Source organism: Candoia aspera, chromosome 1 (assembly GCF_035149785.1).
Source record: "Candoia aspera isolate rCanAsp1 chromosome 1, rCanAsp1.hap2, whole genome shotgun sequence".
In the NCBI taxonomy this organism is placed as follows: Eukaryota; Metazoa; Chordata; class Lepidosauria; order Squamata; family Boidae; genus Candoia; species Candoia aspera.
In genome coordinates, this window is record NC_086153.1 from 273,074,300 (window position 1) to 273,097,355 (window position 23,056).

The 23,056-nt window shown below is 40.4% G+C and overlaps 1 protein-coding gene across 3 annotated transcripts; it reads right to left on the reverse strand.

Moving 5' to 3' along the window:
- Nucleotides 1–1,851: 1,851 nt before the first annotated feature.
- Nucleotides 1,852–21,912, reverse strand: RAPSN (receptor associated protein of the synapse). 3 transcript variants are annotated; one of them, XM_063289742.1, is made up of 9 exons: nucleotides 21,820–21,912; nucleotides 20,376–20,599; nucleotides 14,542–14,865; nucleotides 12,313–12,471; nucleotides 11,551–11,649; nucleotides 11,353–11,475; nucleotides 9,653–9,706; nucleotides 8,510–8,709; nucleotides 1,852–2,972 (listed from the first exon to the last, which is right to left on the reverse strand). In XM_063289742.1, the coding sequence occupies exons 2-9, from the start codon at nucleotides 20,589–20,591 to the stop codon at nucleotides 2,900–2,902; spliced, it is 1,248 nt and encodes a 415-aa protein (XP_063145812.1). In that variant the 5' UTR covers nucleotides 20,592–20,599; nucleotides 21,820–21,912; the 3' UTR covers nucleotides 1,852–2,899. The 3 variants fall into 3 exon arrangements, with proteins under 3 accessions (XP_063145812.1, XP_063145811.1, XP_063145813.1); XM_063289741.1 differs by having other exon boundaries at nucleotides 14,542–14,880; XM_063289743.1 differs by lacking the exons at nucleotides 20,376–20,599; nucleotides 21,820–21,912 and adding an exon at nucleotides 16,380–16,530 and having other exon boundaries at nucleotides 14,542–14,880.
- Between the last annotated feature and the right edge of the window lie 1,144 nt (nucleotides 21,913–23,056).

A 23,056-nucleotide genomic window follows, 5' to 3' on the forward strand; every position in this document is an offset into this window, starting at 1 on the left:
CCTTCTAAAGCTGTAATTCTTACTTTTTTCTCTTCTATGAACATCTTTGACCTTTATATCCCAGTTGGTTGAATTTGTTTATGCTTTTATTTCATACTTCTACATTCTTATTTCCCTTACATTGGCATTCAACCCCTTCCTTCCCTTGAGCCCCCACTGATGTCTTCTTCCCACACTCCTTCCTCCAACACCTGGCCTCTTGAATTCTGCCTGCATCCCTCCAACACCTAGTTCTCTGACCAATTCTGGCTCCCTAGCGCTCCGTGGCTTCTAAACCTGCCTTTGTCTTGATGATGCCCTGGGCACCCAAGCATCCATCCTTGGCCCTTTTCTGACAGTGCTTTTGGGCCATCTTCCAGATGGCCAGCACTCCCAGGGTCTCCATGATGGCTTGGCTGGCATCCTTTTAGGCATTCCACAGTCAAAGTTCTTCACCAGCGACTCTTCCCCTCTTCACTACCAAATTGCTATGTTGTTGAATCTACCACCCTGGACCTCACCACTTCTTCACAGCCCCTTTACCCCCAGGCTACAGCCTTATGTACTACTACTTCTCTCGACTTCCCATTGTCTTCTCCAATGCAGCAGCCAAACATTTCTCCTCCCACTTACATCCAGAGAGGTCCCTTGAAAGTAGCCTCACCCTGTAAAAGGAATTGGCTGCTGTCTACTGTACTGCCATCCATGCTTCTCTTTGGGTTCAGCTGGACTCTTTTCCTGAATGAGATATGGACATGAGAAAGAACGGTGTGGGTATTTCTACTACTGTGGTTGTCCTCTCAAAACTGCCTTATTGACATAACATATGCAAGTAGAAAACAAACTAGAAAGTTTGTATAAATTACTTGGAAATCTGTATCATTACAGGTAAATCTGTCATGAGTACTGATGGCGAGCTGGAAGGGGCCTCTATCCAGGGGGGAAAACGCATGCGTAGTACTGAGGAATTAAGCAGCCATTCAAAGAGACACAGATCAGACCCGCCTTAACTTTTGTGGTTTATCTGTCTGGGTTTTTCCCATGCTTCTTCAGTTTGTTAGGATTCTGTTTTATGTAGCAGTAATAAACACTAGAGACCTACTCCTCGTCTCAGCGTGATTTCTGACTGTTAGGACAAAATCTTAGTTATGAAACAAATTTCCTTTTGTGTGCCCCAAGTCTACTTGTTTACTAGTCTTTCATTGCAATTATGATAGAAAAAAAAAAGATTTTCCATTTGTTTTCCTGGTATAGTGCAATCCCAAGCATAGTTCCACTTAGGACTTAGAGAAATATTTATTTGGGACAACATGATAAGCAAAGGTAAGAATTTAGTTTTGCTGATTGTATAGAGACCATTTTCAAGGTCTCACCTTTATTTCCTTATGTAACATCATGATAGAGTAGACCTTGGATTTTAAAATGTGCTTTCAGTAAGATGTTTTTCAGTGAATTTCTGTATAGCAATACAAAGGAATAAGACAAAGCTTGCCATATTGTATGGAAACAAGAATGTTTTTCATCTTTCTTTCCACCCACCAGTCCAAATTATTATCAAAACTAAAATGAGCTGAACTGAGCTAGACTAGTGAGATGGCAACAAAAATCAAAATTGTTGCAAAGAGCCTTATCTTTAATGTCTGCAGACTACTCATTCCAGACTAAGAAACAAACCATGATATATCCCCCACAACCAACATTTAGAATTTCTTATAATGTTCTTCCCACACTCCTAAAATAGCGTCTCCACAGAATGTTATGATATTGTATTTTTGATCAGGGTGACAGTTACTAGTAACACATATATTACTTAGTCGATATAAATCTTTTTTTCTTTTCGCAGTTTTAAAAAGATAAAGAGGAAACACTGACTTACAGGCTATGGCCTTTATTTATTCCAGTATAAACAGTTTATAGAAAGTATAAATATATTGCTGACAATTCCATGACTGGACCGATCACTGCCTATATAACATTACAAGACGATGGAAACGGAATACAATGCAAGAAACTTTCCCTGGGACTTATTGAAGCATTTTTTTTTCAGTCCCATAACAGAAATTGAATGTTCTGTGAAAAAACATAAGCAAACCAAGAGTATCAGATACTTTCAGAAGAACCCCAAGGATACATCTGTACACTGAAAACAGAGACATACAAACAGAGGCACATTGCTGAGAGGCAGGTGGGACATCACAGTCTCTTGAATCTGACATATTAGCTTCCCCAATCTGGCTTCCTCCAGACAATTTGGACTTTGACTCCCAGAATTCCCATGTTACCTGGAAATTCTGGAACTCATTTGGAGAGCATCGAGTTGGGAAATGTTCTTTGCAAATAAAAAAAAATGGCTTAGTAATTGTTTTAAAGCATAAACAGCTGTTAGGTACCAATATAAATTATGAAGAATATCAGTCAGAATGCTAAGTTGAAGTAACATTCAAGCAATGTCTGGAAAAGAGTAGCCGTCACCATGCCTACAAGAAAGCAATGCTGTGCCAGTCCAAGAAACAGCATTACGTTGGCAGGATCATTTTGTTTCCCATGAGGAATGAATAAAAAGAAGTGGGGCATGAGTGTCAGAGTTGGCCCTGAAGGAAGCTATCCAAAGAAGCAGAAAATTAAAATAAAACTGAGATTGTGGAAGGCCAAGCTAACAAGTTGTTGGAAAGAACAAAGGTGGCTTGTTGTAGTAACTGGCTTTGAAAAAGGAGATGATAGAGAACTGGAAGACATTCACAAATCAGATGTGTGAAATGTCATGACAAAGATCTAGGTCCACATTTTCCACCAATTTTGCAGGAGATCTTATGTCGATATGATGGGTTTCATCTCCATACCATGTAACAGAACTGCTCCAGTGGTCTGCCTTTTCACCCCTACTGGATGAATTTTCTTAAGTCATCAATTCATCAGCAGATCACACAAACCCTGGTTTAACTGATGAGCGCCGGCAGTTGGGGCAACCTCGTGTTCCATTAGTTCGCAGGCACCTGCAGTGGAAAAGACAGTAGGGGATATCTTAGGCAGGAGTCTGAGTAATGTTCAAATTTGTATTGCAAATCCTGATGGAGAAAGTTACAACTTTTTCTGCTGTGACTTCCTGCATTTCTCATGGAAGTGAGTGTTTTAAATAATACCATAATATATTCCTTAATATTAATATTTTAAGGATATCTTGCCTTTCTGTTCCTAGAAAGAAATACAGCATAGAAAAGTATAATTAAAACACATGATTAAAATAAACATGCAATGATAATTGAAACAATTATAATTTAATTGGACTTCAGTAGTTTGAAATTATTTGAATACAGGTAGTCCTCACTTAGTGACCACAATTGGGACTGGGATTTTGGTAGCTAAACGAAGTGGTCATTAAGTGAATTTGACCAGATTTTACTACCTTTTTTGCAGCCACAGTTAAACGAATCGCGGTTCCCCATTGATTTTGTTTGCTGGAAGCTGGCTGGGAAGGTCAAAAATGGCGGTCATGTGACTGCGGGATGCTGTAAAAGTCGTAAATGTGAACTGGTTGCCAAGCACCTGAATCGTGATCATGTCACTATGGGGACACTGCAGCAGTCGTAAATGCGATGACTGGCCACAAGTCATTTTTTCCAGTGCCATTGTAAGTCCGAACCATCGCTAAACAAATGGTCATTAAGCAAGGACTACCTGTAAACCCCTTCATTGATAACCGTTTCATTTTTACAATTACCTGATTACTTCAAGAAGGGAACCAATAATATGAGCATCATTTTAACTTGCTTTTTTGTGCTTTGAGGATAATATATAAGTATTGCTGTAACATTTGGTCTTTTAGAGATTTTTAGAGACTTAAACATTTTTAAAAATTAATAGTTATATGAGCAATAATGAACTTTCCTTCCTCTCTTCCACAATCCATTACACTATGTGTTCCCAAACTAACTGGGTGTAACCCAGCTCTTTAGCACAAATCTATGCATGTTTGCTCAGCAATATGTGCTGTTGAAATGGAGAATAAAATTTGATGAATTTTGATGTCTTTGATTGCAATAAGATTAGAATTATGAATAATTTGTTCTGATTTCAAAGAGACCTCGTAACAAAGCACTCTGGATTCAATTCATTTTCTTGCATTAAATTTTCTCACCACATAAAAATTAACAAAGTAACACTGGAGCCATATACCAGCTAAACTAGGATGGGAACATAATATGGCCTGGAGAGGCTCAATTGCACTCCAGGACATCTCTATGAGGGGTCTTAAGGGAGAACAGCTCCCCTTTCTCAAAGCCCCCATCACTGATTAATTTATTATTGATTATTATTTAATATTTAATTATTATTTAATATTATTATTTACAATATTTATTTTTACAAAATTTTACAATATTTATTTAATTTTATTTTACAATATTTGTATGCCATCCATTTTGTGAGATTCTGGGCAGCTCACAAGCCTGATCAAAAATCCCTCTTCAGGGCAGTCATTTTTCTCTGGAGAGATAGAGAGAGAATGAGAACCACAACTTTTTCCTTGTACATGTTATAGTTTCCTTAGAGCCTGGGAAAAAGGGTGGCAGTTTGCAAAATGTTACAAGCACAAAACATCTGCACATTTTTTTCTGTAGCTAGTGTTGAAATATGGCATTGGTGACCTGTTCAGTAGTCAGTGATGTTCCCAGTAGTTTGGTTGCCATGGTCTAGGTAAATGACATGAAATTAACCTCCGTCCCTAAGGGGAGTAGTTGTGTTGCCAAAATTAATGTCTCTGCAGCCATTTACAACCAAAATCAAGATTCTCACAGTATCTTCTTTAACTAGATTTACTGAAGGAGTAACTGGTTTAGGTGACAGAAAACCTGGCAGCTGGATACATCCTCTAGTACCCAATTATCTTTAAGCTCCTTAAGGTGATGTCTTGATCCTCTTGCTGACCACCTGTTAAGCCACCTGTATGGTGAGGTGGCTACCCATTTTCCTGAGAATTAAAATATGATACAGTACTGATAGGCAGAGAGTGGCTGTTCATAACTTTCTCCTCATATAGGGCAGGGTCTCTGTGGGGCCACATCCAACAATGGGCTGAAGATTCCTTATCCCTGGACTAGACCTTCCAAATGGGATTAATCTTCACTCATTTTTCTCAACAGACAATGATTAACATGTTAAGTAATGAACATTCTTCATAGAGCATTTTGCTACAAGTCTGACCTTCATTTTAAAGGCAATAGTTGTTTCACTTTGCAGTTTTCCAGAACTGTTGTAGATCATGTTTTCTTTACAGAAGAAGGCTGAGCAACTTTGCAACAATATGTGTTTTATAAATGCTTGTTCACTATTTGTCATGGCCAAACCAACATGTTCACAGAAGTATTTTGTTTGTGAATATTTGCAGTGCTATTTAGTGCACTCTAAAGTTAGCCTCACTGTCAGACGCTGGTTGCCAAAAGCACTCACCCATGAGTTCATTTGCTATTTTCCTTGCAATGTAGGCCTTGACAGCAAACGGCTGTCCAAGCTACTCCTTTACTCAGGTTGAGTGTTCCATTTAAAAAGAAAAGCAGGATAAATAAATCAACATTTTTCTAGTTCTTCTGCGTAATTATAAACATAGTACTTCATCACCTATCTGATCTGCCAACGTGCCTCATCCCCATCACTTCTCATGATGTAGCAGAGTTAAATCTCAACAGGTTATTTCTCACTGTCAATTTTAGGCATTTTGTTTGAAGCAGTTCTTTCAATCCAAACAGGTTGATTTGGAATCTATTTACATTCTGCTTTTACAATTCTATATATTTACTTCCATTGATAGGTAACACAGGTTATCAATTCATAGTATTTATTATGCACAGTACAAATGAAAACCTACTGTAATTTAAAAGGTCCATCCAATAAAATTATTCCATAGCTTAATAGCCAAACCATTAAAGATTAATAACTGAAACATACCCACCATACATATTCAAACAATAGGGCTGAGTGTGTATACATCTATAATTAAATTAAAACAAGTATTAACCTACAGTAGGAACTGCCAAAACTAAGGAGATAGGGTGAGATAACCAGGCTGTATGCTAACTCACTATTAAAATAAAAAGGGTTTTAAAACCTCTCTAAAAGCCATCAAACTTTCACAAAGGGAAGGAGGGAGCTGATCTGAGAGTTTGCAAGGCCAGGCCCCTGAAAACTGGAACCTGGAGGCCACAACTCTGGAGCGAGGCCTTGTTCAGAGGAACATATGGAGCAGGCAGGAATGTCAGGAGAAATAAAGACAGACTGATACTGGCAGGCTTGTCACCCAAGAACTCTAAACACAAAGACCAGAAGTTAAACTGGACTCTGGCTTGAATAGGGAGCCAGCAAAGAGCCCTGAGCTATAATGAGACACAAGAATCATCTGGAAGGTCCAGAACAACCTGAATGGTACTGTTCTGGACTAAGATGAATGGACAGAAAGAGGGCCTGGGGGCATCTGCCATGTGACTATAATAGCAATGTAGGTGTGAAGCTACCAAAGTATGCACAAATAAAGCCACAGTCGACCCCCCTCTACAAATAATAATCAGATGAGAATTGGGAACCATCACTGGAAATTCAGTTAAAGGGCACAAAGTCAGATGATCATCAATCAAGACCCTCCCTTACTCCACTAGCATGTGCTATAATATGCCCTAGGTGCTGCTATGTGGTAAACTTCAATATTCTTACTTGTCTGCCTAATTACCAGTTTCATTAACAGCAATAATAACTTTTTTCTATCAATTCATATATTCATAAATAAGATGGGATTGAATTATTCACAGTCTGAAAACATTTACTTCTACTCAGCTTAATTGCTCTTTCCACTGAGATTTTAAAATCTGTTTCTTAATAAAAACCTAGCTCTAATTGACTTCTGTTACATCACTGTTTTCTGGATGCTTCCAGATAAGACATTGATCCAATTACCTGCTTTGTTCATGAGCTTTATGGGGTGGGGGTGGGCAAGTGAAATATTAGTGTTCAATTTGTGGCACTTCTATATTTTGCTTTGTTTGCAACATGCATGTAGCAAGTTGAATAGCAAAAGTGGGCAGCAGGCTGGCTTCATTTTGTACAAAGATGTGCCAGTGAAAATGAGAACGTCTGTTTTGTTTGCAAGAAGGAATGGGACTACTCTGTCAGCTGAGTGCATGCAACCGTAGGAAGGGTGTTGTAATAACAACAATATTACATTTAGATCCTGCCTTTTCTTAGGAAATTCAAGCTGGTGTGTGTACATGGCAAGTCTCCCCTTATTTTATCCTAAGAAGAGCCCTGCATGGTAGGTATTGCTGAGGAAGGGAACTGGCCAAAAGGAATCCAATTAGCTCCACAGTTAATGGACTTGAGTCCATGTCTCCCTGAGTCCAGTTGGACACCTTAACTATTGTTCTGTACTGGCTCTGCTATACAGAAAAGCACTCAGATTATCTCTCAACCCAATTCAGTTCTTATGTCCATGGATTCTACACCCAGAAGAGGAAATGTATAGGGGTATTTATTACATGTAAATAGTAATAAATAATACTACTATTATTATTACTACTATTACTATTATTAGTAATAAATAATACTATTACTGATAATATTTCTGAAAACCTGAACATTCTTAGCTTTCAAGTGATGCAGGAAACAAAAATGCCAGTGCTTGGGGAAAAGCTCAGAATAGTATATAGTATGTAATATATACATATACTACATATGCATATAGTGTGCATGCTATAGTATTAAAGTTACTTCAAGTGCATGTTTTAAATGGAAAGCCACATTTGTTAACATCCCTGAGACTATAATATTGCCTATAGTAACTTGTTTTTTTCTAGCTCTCAGCTTTCTAATGTATAAATGACAGAGAATGAGAAAGCACCAGAGAAAAAGGGAATAATTACAACACACTTTCAGTCACATTGCATAGCACAGGACTGGACAACTTGTGATGTCTAGTTAAATGCAGCTTCTAACCAAGTGTTACATTCTGCTGCATGCTTAATATATAACTGATTTTTCTATTCTTGGATAGGCAGTATAAACAGGGCCACTGGCAAGTTGTTAGCCACAGCCAATACCGTGTTTTGGCTTGATGGGTCATGAGTTTTGTGAGTCTGACTCTCATACATGTTCCCCAGATTCAGAACGATGTAAGTATCCTACGAAAATTTACTTCTAAGTAAACAGATAGTATGCCTAAATCAGAACTCATTAAAATTGGATTGTAAGGATATTAGAAGCCAGCTAAGACCCTGATAAAATGATGTTTTCTTGAGAAATGTCTAAGTAGTAAATGAAAAACCAATTTTGGGAAAAGTCTCCCAGCTTCAAGGATAAAATCTTCAGAGATAGGAAGCCTTCAGGAGTTAATTGTTTCAATGGAGTGGTAGAAAGGATTTTTAAAACCATGAATGGCACTACAGAACTTTGGTGTTTCATCCATTGAGGAATTTCATCCCCCTTTTTTGTCTTTAGATTTTTGCTTTCTCTTATTCCAACATGGTTTGCATTCACCCCTTTTGCCCCTTACTTTAAATGGAAGACATGGGAGCAGGGCAATGCCTGGAGCTGGTGGTTGCGGTCACCAATGGATTCACCACACATGCCACAGTAGAGTTCCATTTCTTCAACACATTCATGGAACTTCACTACATGATTACGAAGTTCCCTCTGCTGACCCTTCGTGCGATAGATCCCTTCACACAGGCAGTGAACCTTCAGCAGGCCAAGCTGTATAAAAGAGAAGATGGAGAAAAACAATCACATGAAAAGGATATTACAAAGGAGGCACTTTATGGATCCAACACAGTCCTACTTCCTGAATACCCAAAACATTGTGTCTTTTAAGCTTTTGAAATGTGATGTTCTTTTTTCACCCCTTATGCTTCTTCCTCTTATTTTACTTAGCAGAAGTTTGCCAACTGTCAGACAGATCCTCCTTTTCTTTGGCCATCTGTTGCCTCCTTTTCCCAAATTGTTCTTCTTACAATTCCTATTTGGATTGCTATAGCACTCCAGGAAAAAATGGATGATTTCATCCATTGACCACTTTATCCTATACATTCAGCAATCACTTCTTTTTAATATTTATCTAATTCTATACTCTGCAAAATACTCCCTTCTGAAGAGTTCCAGATGAATAACGCTAGCAATATTGAATGCCTAGGGTTTGGATTTCCCAGTGTGAGACCTGATTTTGTGTGAACATCCCTGATACTCCAAAATACCACAGGTTCAACAGGGGGAGGAGCTTTGGGTTAAGGTGTGGTATTTTCTACCATCATCTTTCCAAAGCCATAATTAAACACCCTGCCATTCAGAAAAGTCAGGAGCTGCAGGTATTCCAGATTAAGAGATGCCCAACCTCCCCAGATTCAAAATATCTGGCACTACCTTTCCATTCTGCTATGTAACCCTCATGGAGAGCTGTTTTTCTGATAGAAACCTCAGCAATATCTAAAGGGTTGGAACACAAATATGGGCCACCACTGTCCACCCCTTCCTCATGATAGTAGTAAGTTATTACTGATTCAGCATAATACTTGTGTAATTACATTTTAAAAACCTCAGAGGCCTGTTATCAGGCAGAATTATGACATGCATACATACCCACGCATTAAATAGAACAGATGGTTTATCATGAATGTAGTGAAAAAAATGCAGGACAACTTACTTTGTTTCTTAGTCCCTCTGCCAGCTCATGAGCCCTCTCGATACTTTCTAATGCCTGTAGAAAGGAGAACATATATTTATTTGATTTAGAGGCCACCCAATGCCATAAGACTCTGGGCAGCTTACAAACATTAAAAGATAATACAACAATAAAACAATAAGAATACAAGCCATGTGCATCCAGAAAAAAACAGACAAAATCCTATAGGGGCTTGATACTCATCCTAACCCCAGGCCTGGAGGAAAAGCCAGGTTTTCAGAGGCATTGAACATCATCAGGGTAGGAGCCATGCAAATCTTGGGGCAGGGGGATGCTGTTCTAAAGACCAAATGCTACAACAACAAAAAAAGCATGCTTCCTGGGTCCTGATAGATAACACTTTTTAACCAAAGGAATTTGGAGTATATCCACTTGGTCTAATTGTATGGGACAGGCAAAAACTATCATGGCTAGGCGGCCCCTCACTTCAGACCCTGTGCTATGAAGTGTTTATAAGTGGCAAGGGTGAGGTGCCAAGGCATGTATGATGGCATCCTGAATTATGTGGTGGTTCTGAGGAACTTGTTGCTTGAATCTGTGATATGAGACTCAGTACCTGCCAAGATGGGAAGAACTGCATTATCCTAATCCCTGGAAGTCTAGGAAGTACTAGGAAACATCTACTCTCTTTATTTTATAATATCCAAATACTGTGCATAATCAAAACTATTTATGTATATACTCTATAAAAAGATATATACATAGATACATATACATAAGTGAGAACCAGTTTGTTGTAGTGATTAGAGGCACTGGACTAGGAGCAGGGAGACCGTGAGTTCTAGTCCTCTCACAGGAATAGAAGCCAGATGGGTGATTTTGTGAGTCACTTTCAGCCCTAGACCAGGAACTTGAAAAACATCCTGGAAGAAGATAATGACACACCACTTCCACAATGTTTCCAAGAAAACTGCATAGACCTGTCCATGAAGTTGCCAGGAGTCAAGATTTGGAGGCACCAAAAATATACGTTAACTATTTATATTTACATTTATATACATTCTATCAGTGGACTCTGGACAGTGTACAAGTCATAGTTAATGACCCTAATAAAAATGAAAGCTGGCTGGGTGATTTTGGGCCAGTCACTCTCTCTCAGCCCAACTCACCTCACAGGATTATTGTTGTGGGGAAAATAGGAGGAGGAAGGAGTATTAGGTATATTCCCCACCTTGAGTTATTTATAAAAATAATAAAGGTGGGATAAAAAACCTAAGGAAAAAAACCCTTCCTCACCCACATTAAAACAATCATAAGCCATAAAACTAGCTGGGTGGCCCACAGTTTCTCATTCTGGGCTTAAGGCCCGCTGATAAAGGATTGTTTTCAGTGTCTTCTGCAATGTCAGAGGGGAAGCAGCATGTATACCTCTGGGGACAGCGCATCTTATGGGGAAGCAACTTTCAATAGATCATTTCTAGATGTTTAGACCACAGTGAGCAAACCATATTTATTAAGGCAGTCCTTGATGAATCCCAGCACAACTCCATTTATTTATTTATTTGTTTAGAGATAACTGTGTCACACCAGGTGTTGATTTTACTGTGTGGACAGAAAGACTGTGCATAGAAAAAAAACACCACTCATTTTGGAGCCCATCCTGGTAGCTCATAAAAATGGAAATGAATCTAATCAGTTTCGTACTACAGCCTATTGCTGACCTTGTCAAGTTCCTTTTGAATCAGCCAGCACTTGGCCACACCAAGTAGCACCTGGACTTGTCCCAGACGGTTTCCAATCTCAGTCATGATGCTCATGGAGGAATCATAGCGGGGAAAAGCTGTCTGGGTTGTAAGCAAAGGTGTCAGTCACTATCCAATACTGCCCTTCTCATCCTGTTTCATAGGAGAGGGTCATACCTGTACATCTGCATGGCTGCGGTGGATATCAGCAAAGCAGAGCAGGCACTGTGCTTGCAAAGGACGATCTCCATGCTGAAGGGCAATCTTCATTGACTCCTAGTAAGACAAGCTTGCAGAGTCACAATTTGGACTTCTTTGGCATCCTAAGTTCTAAATGCTGACTGCTTTAAGAAACAGGCATCTGACTGAAGAAAAGGAGGTCTTGTCCTGTTCCCAATCTGCATTAAAGACAGCATCCCTTCTCCCAAATTGTTTCAACAAAATAAATGGTTGAAGGAAGAGATAAGTTATGCAGAATGCAAATAGCTTTGGACCTTCCTCAAAAAGCCAGAATGCTTTACCACTGCTTCAGAGTTTTATTGGGTTCCTTTGCAGTTCAAGCCACTTTCATCTACCAAAGAAAAGAACCTGTGTTCCTACAAAAATAGCATATTTTGATAGTGGTATGTACCGGTGTTTATAGGGGATAAAGTTGTCTTTCAATTTTTTTGCCCCACACTGGGGCTTTATAACCATGAATGAGTTGTATATAAAAAGAAATTGGCAGCTGGTGCAGTTGTGCAAGATGGCTCTAATATGGCCAACAAAACATACACCAGAAACTAATTGGTGTCTTGCAGTAGTCTAAAAAACATGGCTCACTGTGGCCAAATTTGCCTTCTTCAGAAAATGACGCAACTGACATACCACCCCAAACTGGAAAGTTCTTTAACTTTACCCAGTAGACTCCCCCACCCCGCCAAGGAGCCACGCTTGTACCTCACAGCACTCCATAGCATCTGGCAAGCGCCCCAGCTTCCGATAGGCTACGGCCATGTAGAACTGGCTCATTGCTCGGTACTTTAAACTCCAGCCCTTTCCATAATCATTCACCAGCTCTGCTGCCTTGCATGGGAAAAACAGAGCTTTTTCATAGTCCTTGATAAGAGAAGCAGCAGCAGCAAGGGGAAGGGGGGGGGAAGTGAAAGGGGGAGATTAGATACAGAAAGGCTGCAAAAATGGTAAAAGCTACGATCTTTTAAAGTTTACAGTTGTAAAGTCTTTTAAACTGTTTTGATTTTGAGCACCATTTTTCTATGGTAAAAAGGTGGGATATAAATCCAGTAAGGAATAATGTTCATGACAACTTGTAACTCTGATTGATTGATTTAAAGATTACGGTAGAAAAAGCCATGGTTTCAACCTGCTTTTATAAGAAGCATCAATACAGAGTTTTGGAAAGGTAAAGTCCTTGGAATATAGGATTGCCCCATTAATTACCTTTTTCCAGTTAACAGATGAACTGGTGATATTACTGTAAACACATGTGCATTATACATGTACACATTCTCTAAATGTGTAGTGAGGGTTCAGTATGACAAGTTGGGTAACACTAATGCTAAGTAGTAAAGGTATGGTCTGTGTATCTGCAGACTCTGTTAAGACAAGTCAGGTCCTTGCGCTTCATTTAAGTTCACAATAAGATTAAAAAATGACTATTGGTGAGAGACATTGGAAATTTGCTCTTTTCTTCCTTATCCAAAGCTTTCATTTGTACATTCTAACAATCTGGAGTTTTAGGTGAATTCAATTTAGTTTTCTTTAGAGTGATTCTCTATTTTTAAACATACTGACAATTTCATCTAACTAAAAGAAAGATTCTAAGTTGACTATTTAATAAAAACATTTATAAAATAGTTGCTTTTTACATGTATATTCAATTGCAATCATATGCATTTTTATGAACCATTTATGAATGTTCCCAAAGAGAAAAAAACACACACCTTGATACTGAGGAAAATCCCCAGCCTTACTTCCCATCCCACCCCCACTGAACATCACTGTTATTGTGGAGTCCTTAGTGCTCTCTGAGCTTGGTTGTCTGCTTGCAGACGTTTCATTACCCAACCAGGTAACATCATCAGTGCAAGTGAGTGTGGGGTTTGCTCCCTGATGTTACCTGATGATGCTTCCTGATGATGTTACTAGCACTGATGATGTTACCTAGTTGGGTAATGAAATGTCTGCAAGCAGACAACCAAGCTCAGAGAGCACCAAGGACTCCACAGTTCAACCCTGAGCTAAATATATTCTCTTCTATTGGGCTCATTGTTATTCTTTAAAAGACTACTTTGGATACTAATTTTGAAAAAAGATGCTTTTTTTTCCTAACTTGGGTCTACATATTCACACATATAAGTAAAACATGTTTTTAAAAATAAGCTTGTCCAACTTTACACTAAAATAAGCAATGTTAATGTTCAGGGTGATGAATTTTCCTAGAAATAGGGAAATGCTTTAAATTTCTTGTTCAAAAACATTCTTGAAATAAGGAATACTTGCTCTCCAAGAGTTTTAATACAGCAATATGTAATGGTTACTAAGTTACACTTATTTGATGGTCTTGTCTCATAAATGGATCCATAGGCATTAGCACAGAATACTTCGTATGTGATCACAGATAACATGATTCTGGCTGGGAAATTCTGGGAGTTGAAGTCCACATATCTTAAAGTTGCTAAGGTTGAGAAACACTGACCTAGGACCTTGTGTAGGCATCAAAATAATGGCCAGAGTTTCACAATATTACAAAGCCTCATGATATTTTGATATCCTTCCCCAAACCTCTCAAGATTTTAGATCATGATGTCAAAATGTGAGACTAAGTGAACTTGCAAGATTTCAGGCATTACCTAATCAAAACATTATTTTTTATTTAATGTTGAGATCTCACAGATACCATCTTAGAGGAGTTATGTATGGCATTGTTTCCCCAAGCACCATGTACTTGAGCTCTGATTTATGTGATGATCCTCACAAGCTTCAGATGATAAGGTGATGGTCCACAGGGAAAAAAAACAATGGGAAACCACTGCACTCTAGGTTCAGTCTACCATCTGTACAATCCTTCAGATAATTGGACAAATGTCTCCATTTCCTCTTCCTCCATTCACATTTTTTAAACTTCTGAACTACATTCTCTTCCACTGTCATTTCAGCAAAACTCACCTTGAGGTGTGTGTAGAAATTTCCTAGACTACAACAAACACGACACTCGAGCATCTTGTCATCATTGTTGTGTGCGTACCTCAGAGCTTTCTCAAAACACTCCAAAGCTTTTTGGAAGACACTGAGGCCAAGGTAGGCATTGCCCATGCTGAGGTTGACTTGGCCGTTTAGTTGCAGGCCCAGTGTTGTACCTCGCATGCTCAGGCAGGTCTTACAATAGGAGATGGTTTTGGGGAATTCACAGAGCTTCTCGTTGCTCCGTGCCAAATTCAGGTAGCTCTCGGTAAGGTAGTCAGGGTCCTCCAGCTCCCGGGCAGTGTCAATCTGCATGACTGCAAACTTTCAGCAAAAGAACATAACGTTTAAGAAGCAACAAGTCTGCTCCTAAACTTCAGTCATAATGAATTCATGTCATTTTTATTGAATAATTTTTTAACAAGATAGAAACAATACAGTTATTTAAAAAGACACAACGAAAATAAGAAGGAATAGAGAGCCAGTTTGGTCTAGTGGTTAAGGCAACTGAGAGTTCCAGTCCTGCCTGAGGCACAAAAGCCGGCTGGGTGACCTTGGGCCAGTCCCTCTCTCTCAGCCCAACTCCCCTCACAGGGTTGCTGTTGTGGGGAAAACAGGAGGAGGAAGGAGTACTAGGTATGTTCCGTGCCTTGAGTTATTTATAAAAATAATAAAGGCAGGATAGAAAATAAATAAATAAATAAATAAAAAGAGGAAAAAAAAAAAAAAAAGAGAAAAGATTATAAAGAAGCAGCTTCCAATCTTTTTGACCAGATCTTTCTCTGATCAAACAAGTTAATTTTGTCATCTCTGCTAGTTCTGTCATCTTCACCAACTCCTCCTCCACTGTGGGTATAACCATAATGAATTCAGAAGAGAGCCAACCACATGATTCACACCACGACTGGAGTTGAGAATTTGGACTTATTCTGTGGGAGGCAAGGCTTAGGCTTACGGGATCTATCTCATTTTTTACTAGAAAGTTAAGCTCCACCAAATGGTGCCACGTGCAAAATAGTCGCTCAGGAAAGCAGTCAAATGGTAAGTATTAAGGAATATGGTACCCTATCTGAACGTGCTTGTGATTGTCTACTTTTGGAAAAATTCATCCAATTTTAAATTAAAAATCCATAGAAAAAAGGAAAAGGAAATGGTTATTTTCCTATTTACTTAAATGAAGGTTAGAGATAATCAAAGGAAAATTGTGTAAGCCAGCTAAACTATTGTAATGCAATAATATTACATAAAATAACTCCTTGCGTTTATTTCCTATTGATTTCTTTATTTTTACAGACAGAATTCTGTCTTGTACAAAGCCAGTCCTGGTGACTTCGTTTCATTAATCTGTTTCGGTTCTGCACATCATCAAGAAAGAGATTAAATGCATCTGGGCTGCAGATCCCTGGTTCTCACACTAGACAAGCCTTTTTCCACAATATCTGGATATTTAGGAGTCTCTCCTTGCTGTCCTGAATAGAGAAGTCTCAGAAAAGGCTCCTTTTCCCTTCTTCTGGACGTTCCTAACCCTGATGAACAGTTTTTTGAAGCCAGAGGGGAATCATGTGAAAAGCAGTATGTTGTACAGTATTTCTGAAGTAATATTTAGCTCTTATTCTCATAGCACAGAAGAAAATGCAAGTTCTTCTCTTTTCTGATATCCTTTATATATTAAAGTAAGGCCTTATATAGTTGCATGCTGAAACCATAGCTTTATCTTTTCCTACAGGCCTTCTCATCCCATTTTTTTCTCCTTTCACATCACAGCTTCCAGCTGCTCTGTTCCTATCTTAGGACTCAAGGTGATCTACAATTAGTGCTGCTACCTTGTTTTTATTTTATTTTTTGTGCTTTCCAATCAGTGTTGATTCGTGGCAACTGCCTTGACAAGTACCTTAACCCTACAGATAAAATATATAAACCAGTTATTGAGCAATAGGGCTGTGCAAAGCATTTGAAACCGGCATTTTGCATACATGTTAGTACTAGCAGGGTACCTGGGTGCAAAGTGTTAAACTAGCCATATTCTTTGGAACGTGCTTTGTAAAGGGCCTCTTTCAAATGCTTTGCACAGCACTACTAAGCAATTGTCTCTGATGAATTCAAAACTGTCTGCCAGAATGGACTAAAGAGCTAATTCAGCACAGAAAGTACTGTTACACCAGAATTGTGGAGATACGAACTGAAATGTTTGGCCATGGAGCTCACAAAATGAACTTCACCTGAGGTCTTTGGAGGAAATCAGGATAAAAATAAATTATAATAAACAGAAAATCCATTTCAGGCCCCAATAGATTTTTCCTTCAATTCCTACCATTTTAACCTGTCTACTGTGTTGCCAGTTTAAATCTTACAAAAGCTCTTCTGTAGATACTCTGAATATACTCAGTCCCTTTCAAGGCATCTGCAAGAATATCTTCTTACCTATTATGTTTTCAAAAAGACCATCCATGGGCTTTATCCTAACAGCCCTGAGAGCAGTCAAATCAGCACATCAGGTTACTGTGAATTTATGGAACTCCATTACATTTTATGAACATGCAGATTTACTGATGTCAACATTAAGTCTTTTTATTCCTCTCCCCAACCTGCTTTTTGTAACATCCTACCAACAAAGAGAGTTGAGGATTTTGAACACTGGCCTGAAAGTTAGCTTGATAATGTGAATTTGCAATCCAGAACCCTCCTCAAAATACACATAGATGGATGACCTCCTCTTCTTCCTTATAAAACAATGTTTTTTCTGTCATCTAATTGGCATCTGGCTATCAACTGTTCAAACAATGCTCAGATTCTTCTATAGAATCCTTTTGTTCTAGGCAAGATCTCTCATGGTTAGTTTAAAAGAAGTCTAGTAAACCGAAGGATCAACATTATTTATTTATTTGTTTGTTTACTTATATTTCAAATTTAGTCACCGCCCATCTCACTCCCAGAGCGACTCTGGGCTTACAATAAAAAATAAATAAATACAAATTAAAAATACGATAAAACCATTCTTAAAAATTATAATCCAAAACGTAGATGTTTAAAAAGTGCTTAATTTCCGGGAATATCTTCAGGGTGCTAACCACCCCCAGGGTTGGTTACCCCTCCTCACACCCCACACGAGATGGCAGAGCCAGGTCTTCACCCCTTTCCAGAAGGCCAGGAGAGTGGGGGCCTGCCTCACCTCTGGGGGTACAGTGTTCCATAGGGCAGGGGCGACGGCAGAGAAGGCTGTCTTCCTGGGCCCCACTAATCTGCATTCTTTCCTAGATGGGGTCTGCAACATGCCTTCTCTGCCTGACTGGGTGGGATGGGTCAATATAATGGGGATCAGATGGTCCCTCAGGTAACCAGGACCCATGCCATACAGGGCTTTAAAGGTGATAACCAACTGCTTGAATTGGACTTGGAAGCAAACTGGGACCCAATGCAGCTCCCGCAGCAAAGGTGTTACATGTGCCAGCCTTGGGGCACCCAAAATTGCTCATGCGCCCACATTTTGAACCAGCTGTAGCTTCCATATACTCTTCAAGGGTAGCCCTATGTAGAGTGCATTGCAATAGTCTATACGGGAGATGACCAGGGCAGGAGTGACTGATTGGAGGGCCTCCCGATCCAGGAAGGGGTGTAGCTGGTGTACAACATGAAGTTGAGCAAAGGCCCTCCTGGCCACGACTGCCACTTGCTCCTTGAGCAGGCGTCATGAGTCCAGGAGGACCCCCAGATTCCACACTGGTCTGTCTGGGGCAGTGTGACCCCATCCAGAACCAAAGATGGTAAACTCCTGGATACAGAGGGCCCCCCAACCCACAGCCACTCCGTCTTACCAGATTCAGCTGAAGCCTGTTGTTCCACATCCAGACCCCTACAGACTCCAGGCACCGAGACAGGCTGGTCACGGCATCACTTAAATCACCCAGAATGGAGATGTATAATTGGGTGTCATCTGCATATTGATAATACCTCATCCCATGATGGTGGATGATCTCACCCAGTGGTTTCATGTTCATTTAAAAAGGAGCGGAGAGAGTACCGAACCCTGCAGCACCTCACAAAGGAGGGGCCATGGGCTGGATCTCTTGCTCCCTATCAACACCGATTGGGACTGGCCCTGGAGGAAGGAGGTGAACCAGCACAGGACTATGCCACCCACCCCCAACTCCCTGAGCCAACCCAAAAGGATACCATGGTCGATGGTACTGAAAGCCTCTGAGAGGTCATGAACAGTGAGGATGGATGCACTGCCTCCATCCTGCTCCTGCCAGAGATCATCCAGAAGTGCGACCAATGCTGTTTCTGTCCCATATTCGGGCCTGAAACCTGACTGAAAAGGTTCAGATAATCCGTTTCATCCAGGATCTTCTGGAGCTGCATTGCCGCTACTTTCTCAACCACCTTCCCTAAAATGGAGAGGTGGGAGACTGGACAAAAATTGTCCAGTGCAGTGGGACCTAGTGATGGTTTCTTGAGGAGGGGGTGCACCAGTGCCTCTTTAAAGGCAGCCGGAAACACTCCCTCCCTCAAGGATGAATTCTCCATCGCCTGAACCCACCCACCCGTCACCTGCTTCCACCAGCCAGGAGGGACATGGATCTAATTGACAAGTGGTGGCATTTCAGAAATCTCTTATCAGTCCTTCCAAAAGTAGTTGTGCATCTTTCTTTTGTCTCATGTTTGTAGATGCCATTTGGATGTAGATGTAAATACTAAAATCCTGTTCTTACAGTTGCTATTACATCTGCAAGAAATACTGTTCCTAAACATTTTCATCAAGGGGCCCATTAACAGAACTATACCTTTGTTGAAAGCCCACAGGCTTATCAGTCTCTATCCCTTAATAAGCCTCTTAAAACTACTTACAATACAAATTTCCTAACAGCCAATATAACCTTTAACGAGATATGTGGATGTTTCTAAACTACAGCTACAACACCAGTGGTGTTGGGAGTTCAGGGTTGTAGTTCGTTGTAGTAGATTTCCCACAGGATTCTCATCCCAGCTTTCCAGAACATCTAAAGTTGCATCCAGAAGATAATGCAGAGATCCATCTTAACCATGGATCTCTGAATTGCCTTATAAAAACCCTCCTCACCCCTCAAACAGACATTGTCCTTAAGAAGAGAGGAATTTGGGATTCAAGGCAATGTATGTAGAAAGCTTTGAAAATTATGTAATATTTCTACTACAGTATTTACCTGAAAGGAAGAAGATCTTGAATTTAAGATCTTCCAAAGCAAGATTTAATAGAAAAAAGTTCTCAGTGAATCTATGACAACCTTCACATTTTAAAAGTAGTTATTTGAGCAGAAAAAAAAGAGAACATTTCATTCAGGTAAATAGTGCTGAAAAATCTAAAGATGTGTCATGTGAAAACATAACTTCACTAGCATCACCGTATAAACTTTAGTATAAATACACACGTGCGTGCACACACACACACAGTTTAGCTACAGTTATTTTATACAACTGACAATTCTATGAAATAAAGGAGAGCCACAGCATATTGTGTCTCAGCTTTGCAAAACCAAGCAATCCCAGGTACACGTGCAAATGGCTAACACTGTTAACTCCCAACATATTTAATTCTGCAGATGAGAAACATTTAGATTGCTCATTAGGTCTAGGACTGGAGGTGGAAATGCAGAATGATGATTTTCAAATGTCAGAATTTCGCTGGGCTTCAATATCTGTAATTTTAAAAGAATCCCAACCAGTGCTACATTTTCAGCTTGCTTCTGGCTGAACTGTATAATTTGAAGCCCCACTTTTCTACCCACCACCGTCTTGGTAACAAAGCAAGAGAAAAGGACATGCAGCCAATCAGAATGTTTTACCTTTAACATATCTTTGTACCTGCCCATCTCCGAGTGAGCAGTGATGAGGCATCCCAGAACTCGAAACCGGCCAGCTGTGTCTGTGCTCTTTTCCAAAACCCGCAACCAGACTTGAAGGGCCTTTTCTGTCTGACTGGACTGATACAGCTGGAGTCCTTTTTCTATCTGCTGCTTTGTCTGGTCCTGTCCCATCTCCTTCGTGCTCCACAGCTGCATATACCAACCTGTCAGGAGAGCAGACCTGTCAGAGTGGCTGTCTAGGTGGGCTAAAAGAAACAATTACAGTGAAGTTGGTGCTAAAACAGGAGGATGGATTGCATGGTGCCAAGGCTCAGGGCCACCGGAGTCTCAGATGGGTCAGATTGAAGGAATGTCAACTGGAGATGGGAAGAAGGGCCCACCCAAATGTTAAAGCAACCACCCTGATCTTCTAGAATAGCATCCTTGGTGCCGCTATCCTATCAGAGCTTTCTACAACCCAACCCACAAACGAAGTGGAAGACAAGAAAAGCACAGCAAGGAAAGAAGGAAAGAGCCTAAGTGGCTGGAGTGAAATTCAATCGGAATGGCCCCTCCCAGGCCCCTCCTTTCCATTGGGCACAGCTGTGCCTGCCAATCCTGGTCATGTGATCTCACAGGAATGTCAGACTTGGTAACCCCCAAGGTCAGAAAGCAAGCCAGAGCAGCCAATCTCCTTCCCTCTACGCTGCCTTTATAAATACATCAGAAAAGGCAAACGGAGCCTTTCTTCAGCGAGCTTATCATGCCAGCTCTTCCACGGTGGCAAAGGCGGCTTTATAAATATGCAAAATGAAGGACATTGGATCTGAACTTTTAGAGCCGCAAAGGAAATAGCTTTTCTTGAACCAAATAACAGAATAGGGCTACAGGAGAGTTACTAGAAAGGGGTAGAAACAAACATTTGATATATTTTGTTTCAGTTTTGACAATCCCTTTTCAAAAAAGTTGCTGTATGACTCATAAAGATGCAAAACTGATAAAGACGCAGAAAGGAGCAATCAAAACAATCAAGAGTTTGTTCTATCTACCTTACAAGGAAAGGTGAAAGCACCAGCAGATTTTTAGTTAAGGAACTACTTTTGGGAGACCATGACAGAGATAAAGAAAGAATGGGTTGAGAAAGGAGGGAGAAGAAATCTGGCTGTTTCTTGGCAACCAAGGCTTGGGGGAAGAAAGGGGAACAGCTGATAAATGCTGTTTCTCAATTTCCATGATTCTAGTTTAGGGTATTTCTGCCGTTCTTCTCACTGTGCCAAGTCACCTGCCAGTTCTCATCCTAAAGCCCCACCTTAGCTTGGTAGATCTTACTCGATAATGTGAGAGAAATAAAAGTATGCCATTTTCTTAAGCAGCATTCATTCCAGTGGCTGAACTGCAGTCAGCTTTTTCTGAAAATGGTGCTATGGGCTCAAACGACACTTACTTCAGAATGCAGGAGGCTGTGAGAAGCCAGCTTCAGACACTTTATTGGTGCTTCACGGCTACTTCCATTTACCTTGGGGAACAGAATTTGCAGAAATTACAGGAATATATGAAACATGGAAGCATGAAGGAAGAAAATGAAAAGGGGACTAAGCAGAAATCAAAGAAAGGGAGTTATGACAAGCATTGACGTGTGGAATATAAGGGATTTGGATGAAAGCAACTAATAATATTCTTACAGCATTTTTGAATCTACCAGCAGATTTACAAGTCACTGTGACTTGTTCGCAAGGCAGTTTCTGGATAACATTGCTCATATGCATCAGGGTGGGACACATCATGAGCAGAATCCAATGAGGTGACTAAGGCAACGTCTTGTGAAGTCACCTGGGATTCTTCTGAACCTGTGGATGCTGAGGAAATAGACAGTCTTCCATTGTATGAGCTCAGCTGCCTGTGGGCTGCATCCTTGCCCTCCTGGTTTATTGGAGCTGCCAGCGGGAACAGGCAACTGCACTTTAGGGGTAGTAAATACTTAGAAAGAGGGAAGTTATACCAACCACCTGGAAGGAGGCTGTGGTGCACCTCTTCCTGAAGAAGTCATCCCTTGAGTCAGCAATGTTGGACAACTTCCACCTTGTTTCCAACCTTCCATTTCTTGGGACAGTTCTTGAAAAGATATGGGGGAGTGGGGAGTTGCACTACAGAAGATCCTGGATGAAGCAGAATCCCTTTCTGAAGATGGGCCTAAAACTGCATTGTTCACTCTTGTGGACGACCTGCAGTGGAACTCAGGAGGGAGTGCAACTTTTCGAGTCTGTGTGTCTCACATTGCTGTTCAGTACTGTACCCTTGATCACAGTATGCTTCTGGACTACCTTTGAAGTTAGGGGGGTTGAGACAGTGTGTCACAATGGTGCTATTTCTCCCTGTTGTTGTTTATTCGTTTAGTCGCTTCCGACTCTTCGTGACTTCATGGACCAGCCCACGCCAGAGCTTCCTGTCAGTTGTCAACACCCCCAGCTCCCCCAGGGACGAGTCTGTTTCTCCCTAACAGGTGAGAATGTTATCTCCCTATCAGTAATGATGGGGGAATGAGAGGTTAAGTACGTGACCACTTCTGCCTAAGCTACTGCAGGGCTTGCCTCTTTCCCATTTAACATTTATATGAAGCTACTGTGAAAGGTCATCTGTTAGTCTGAGGTGAAGTATCACTGAAGTGCAGGTAATACCCAGCT

Coding starts and splice junctions, on each gene's coding strand:
- RAPSN (XM_063289741.1), bottom strand. CDS start 20,591: ATGCAGCTGTGGAGCACGAAGGAGATGGGACAGGACCAGACAAAGCAG. Junction 12,472..14,541: donor ATTTCTACACACACCTCAAG/GTGAGTTTTGCT, acceptor TCTCTTATCAAG/GACTATGAAAAAGCTCTGTT. Junction 11,476..11,550: donor GCAGCCATGCAGATGTACAG/GTATGACCCTCT, acceptor CTTACAACCCAG/ACAGCTTTTCCCCGCTATGA.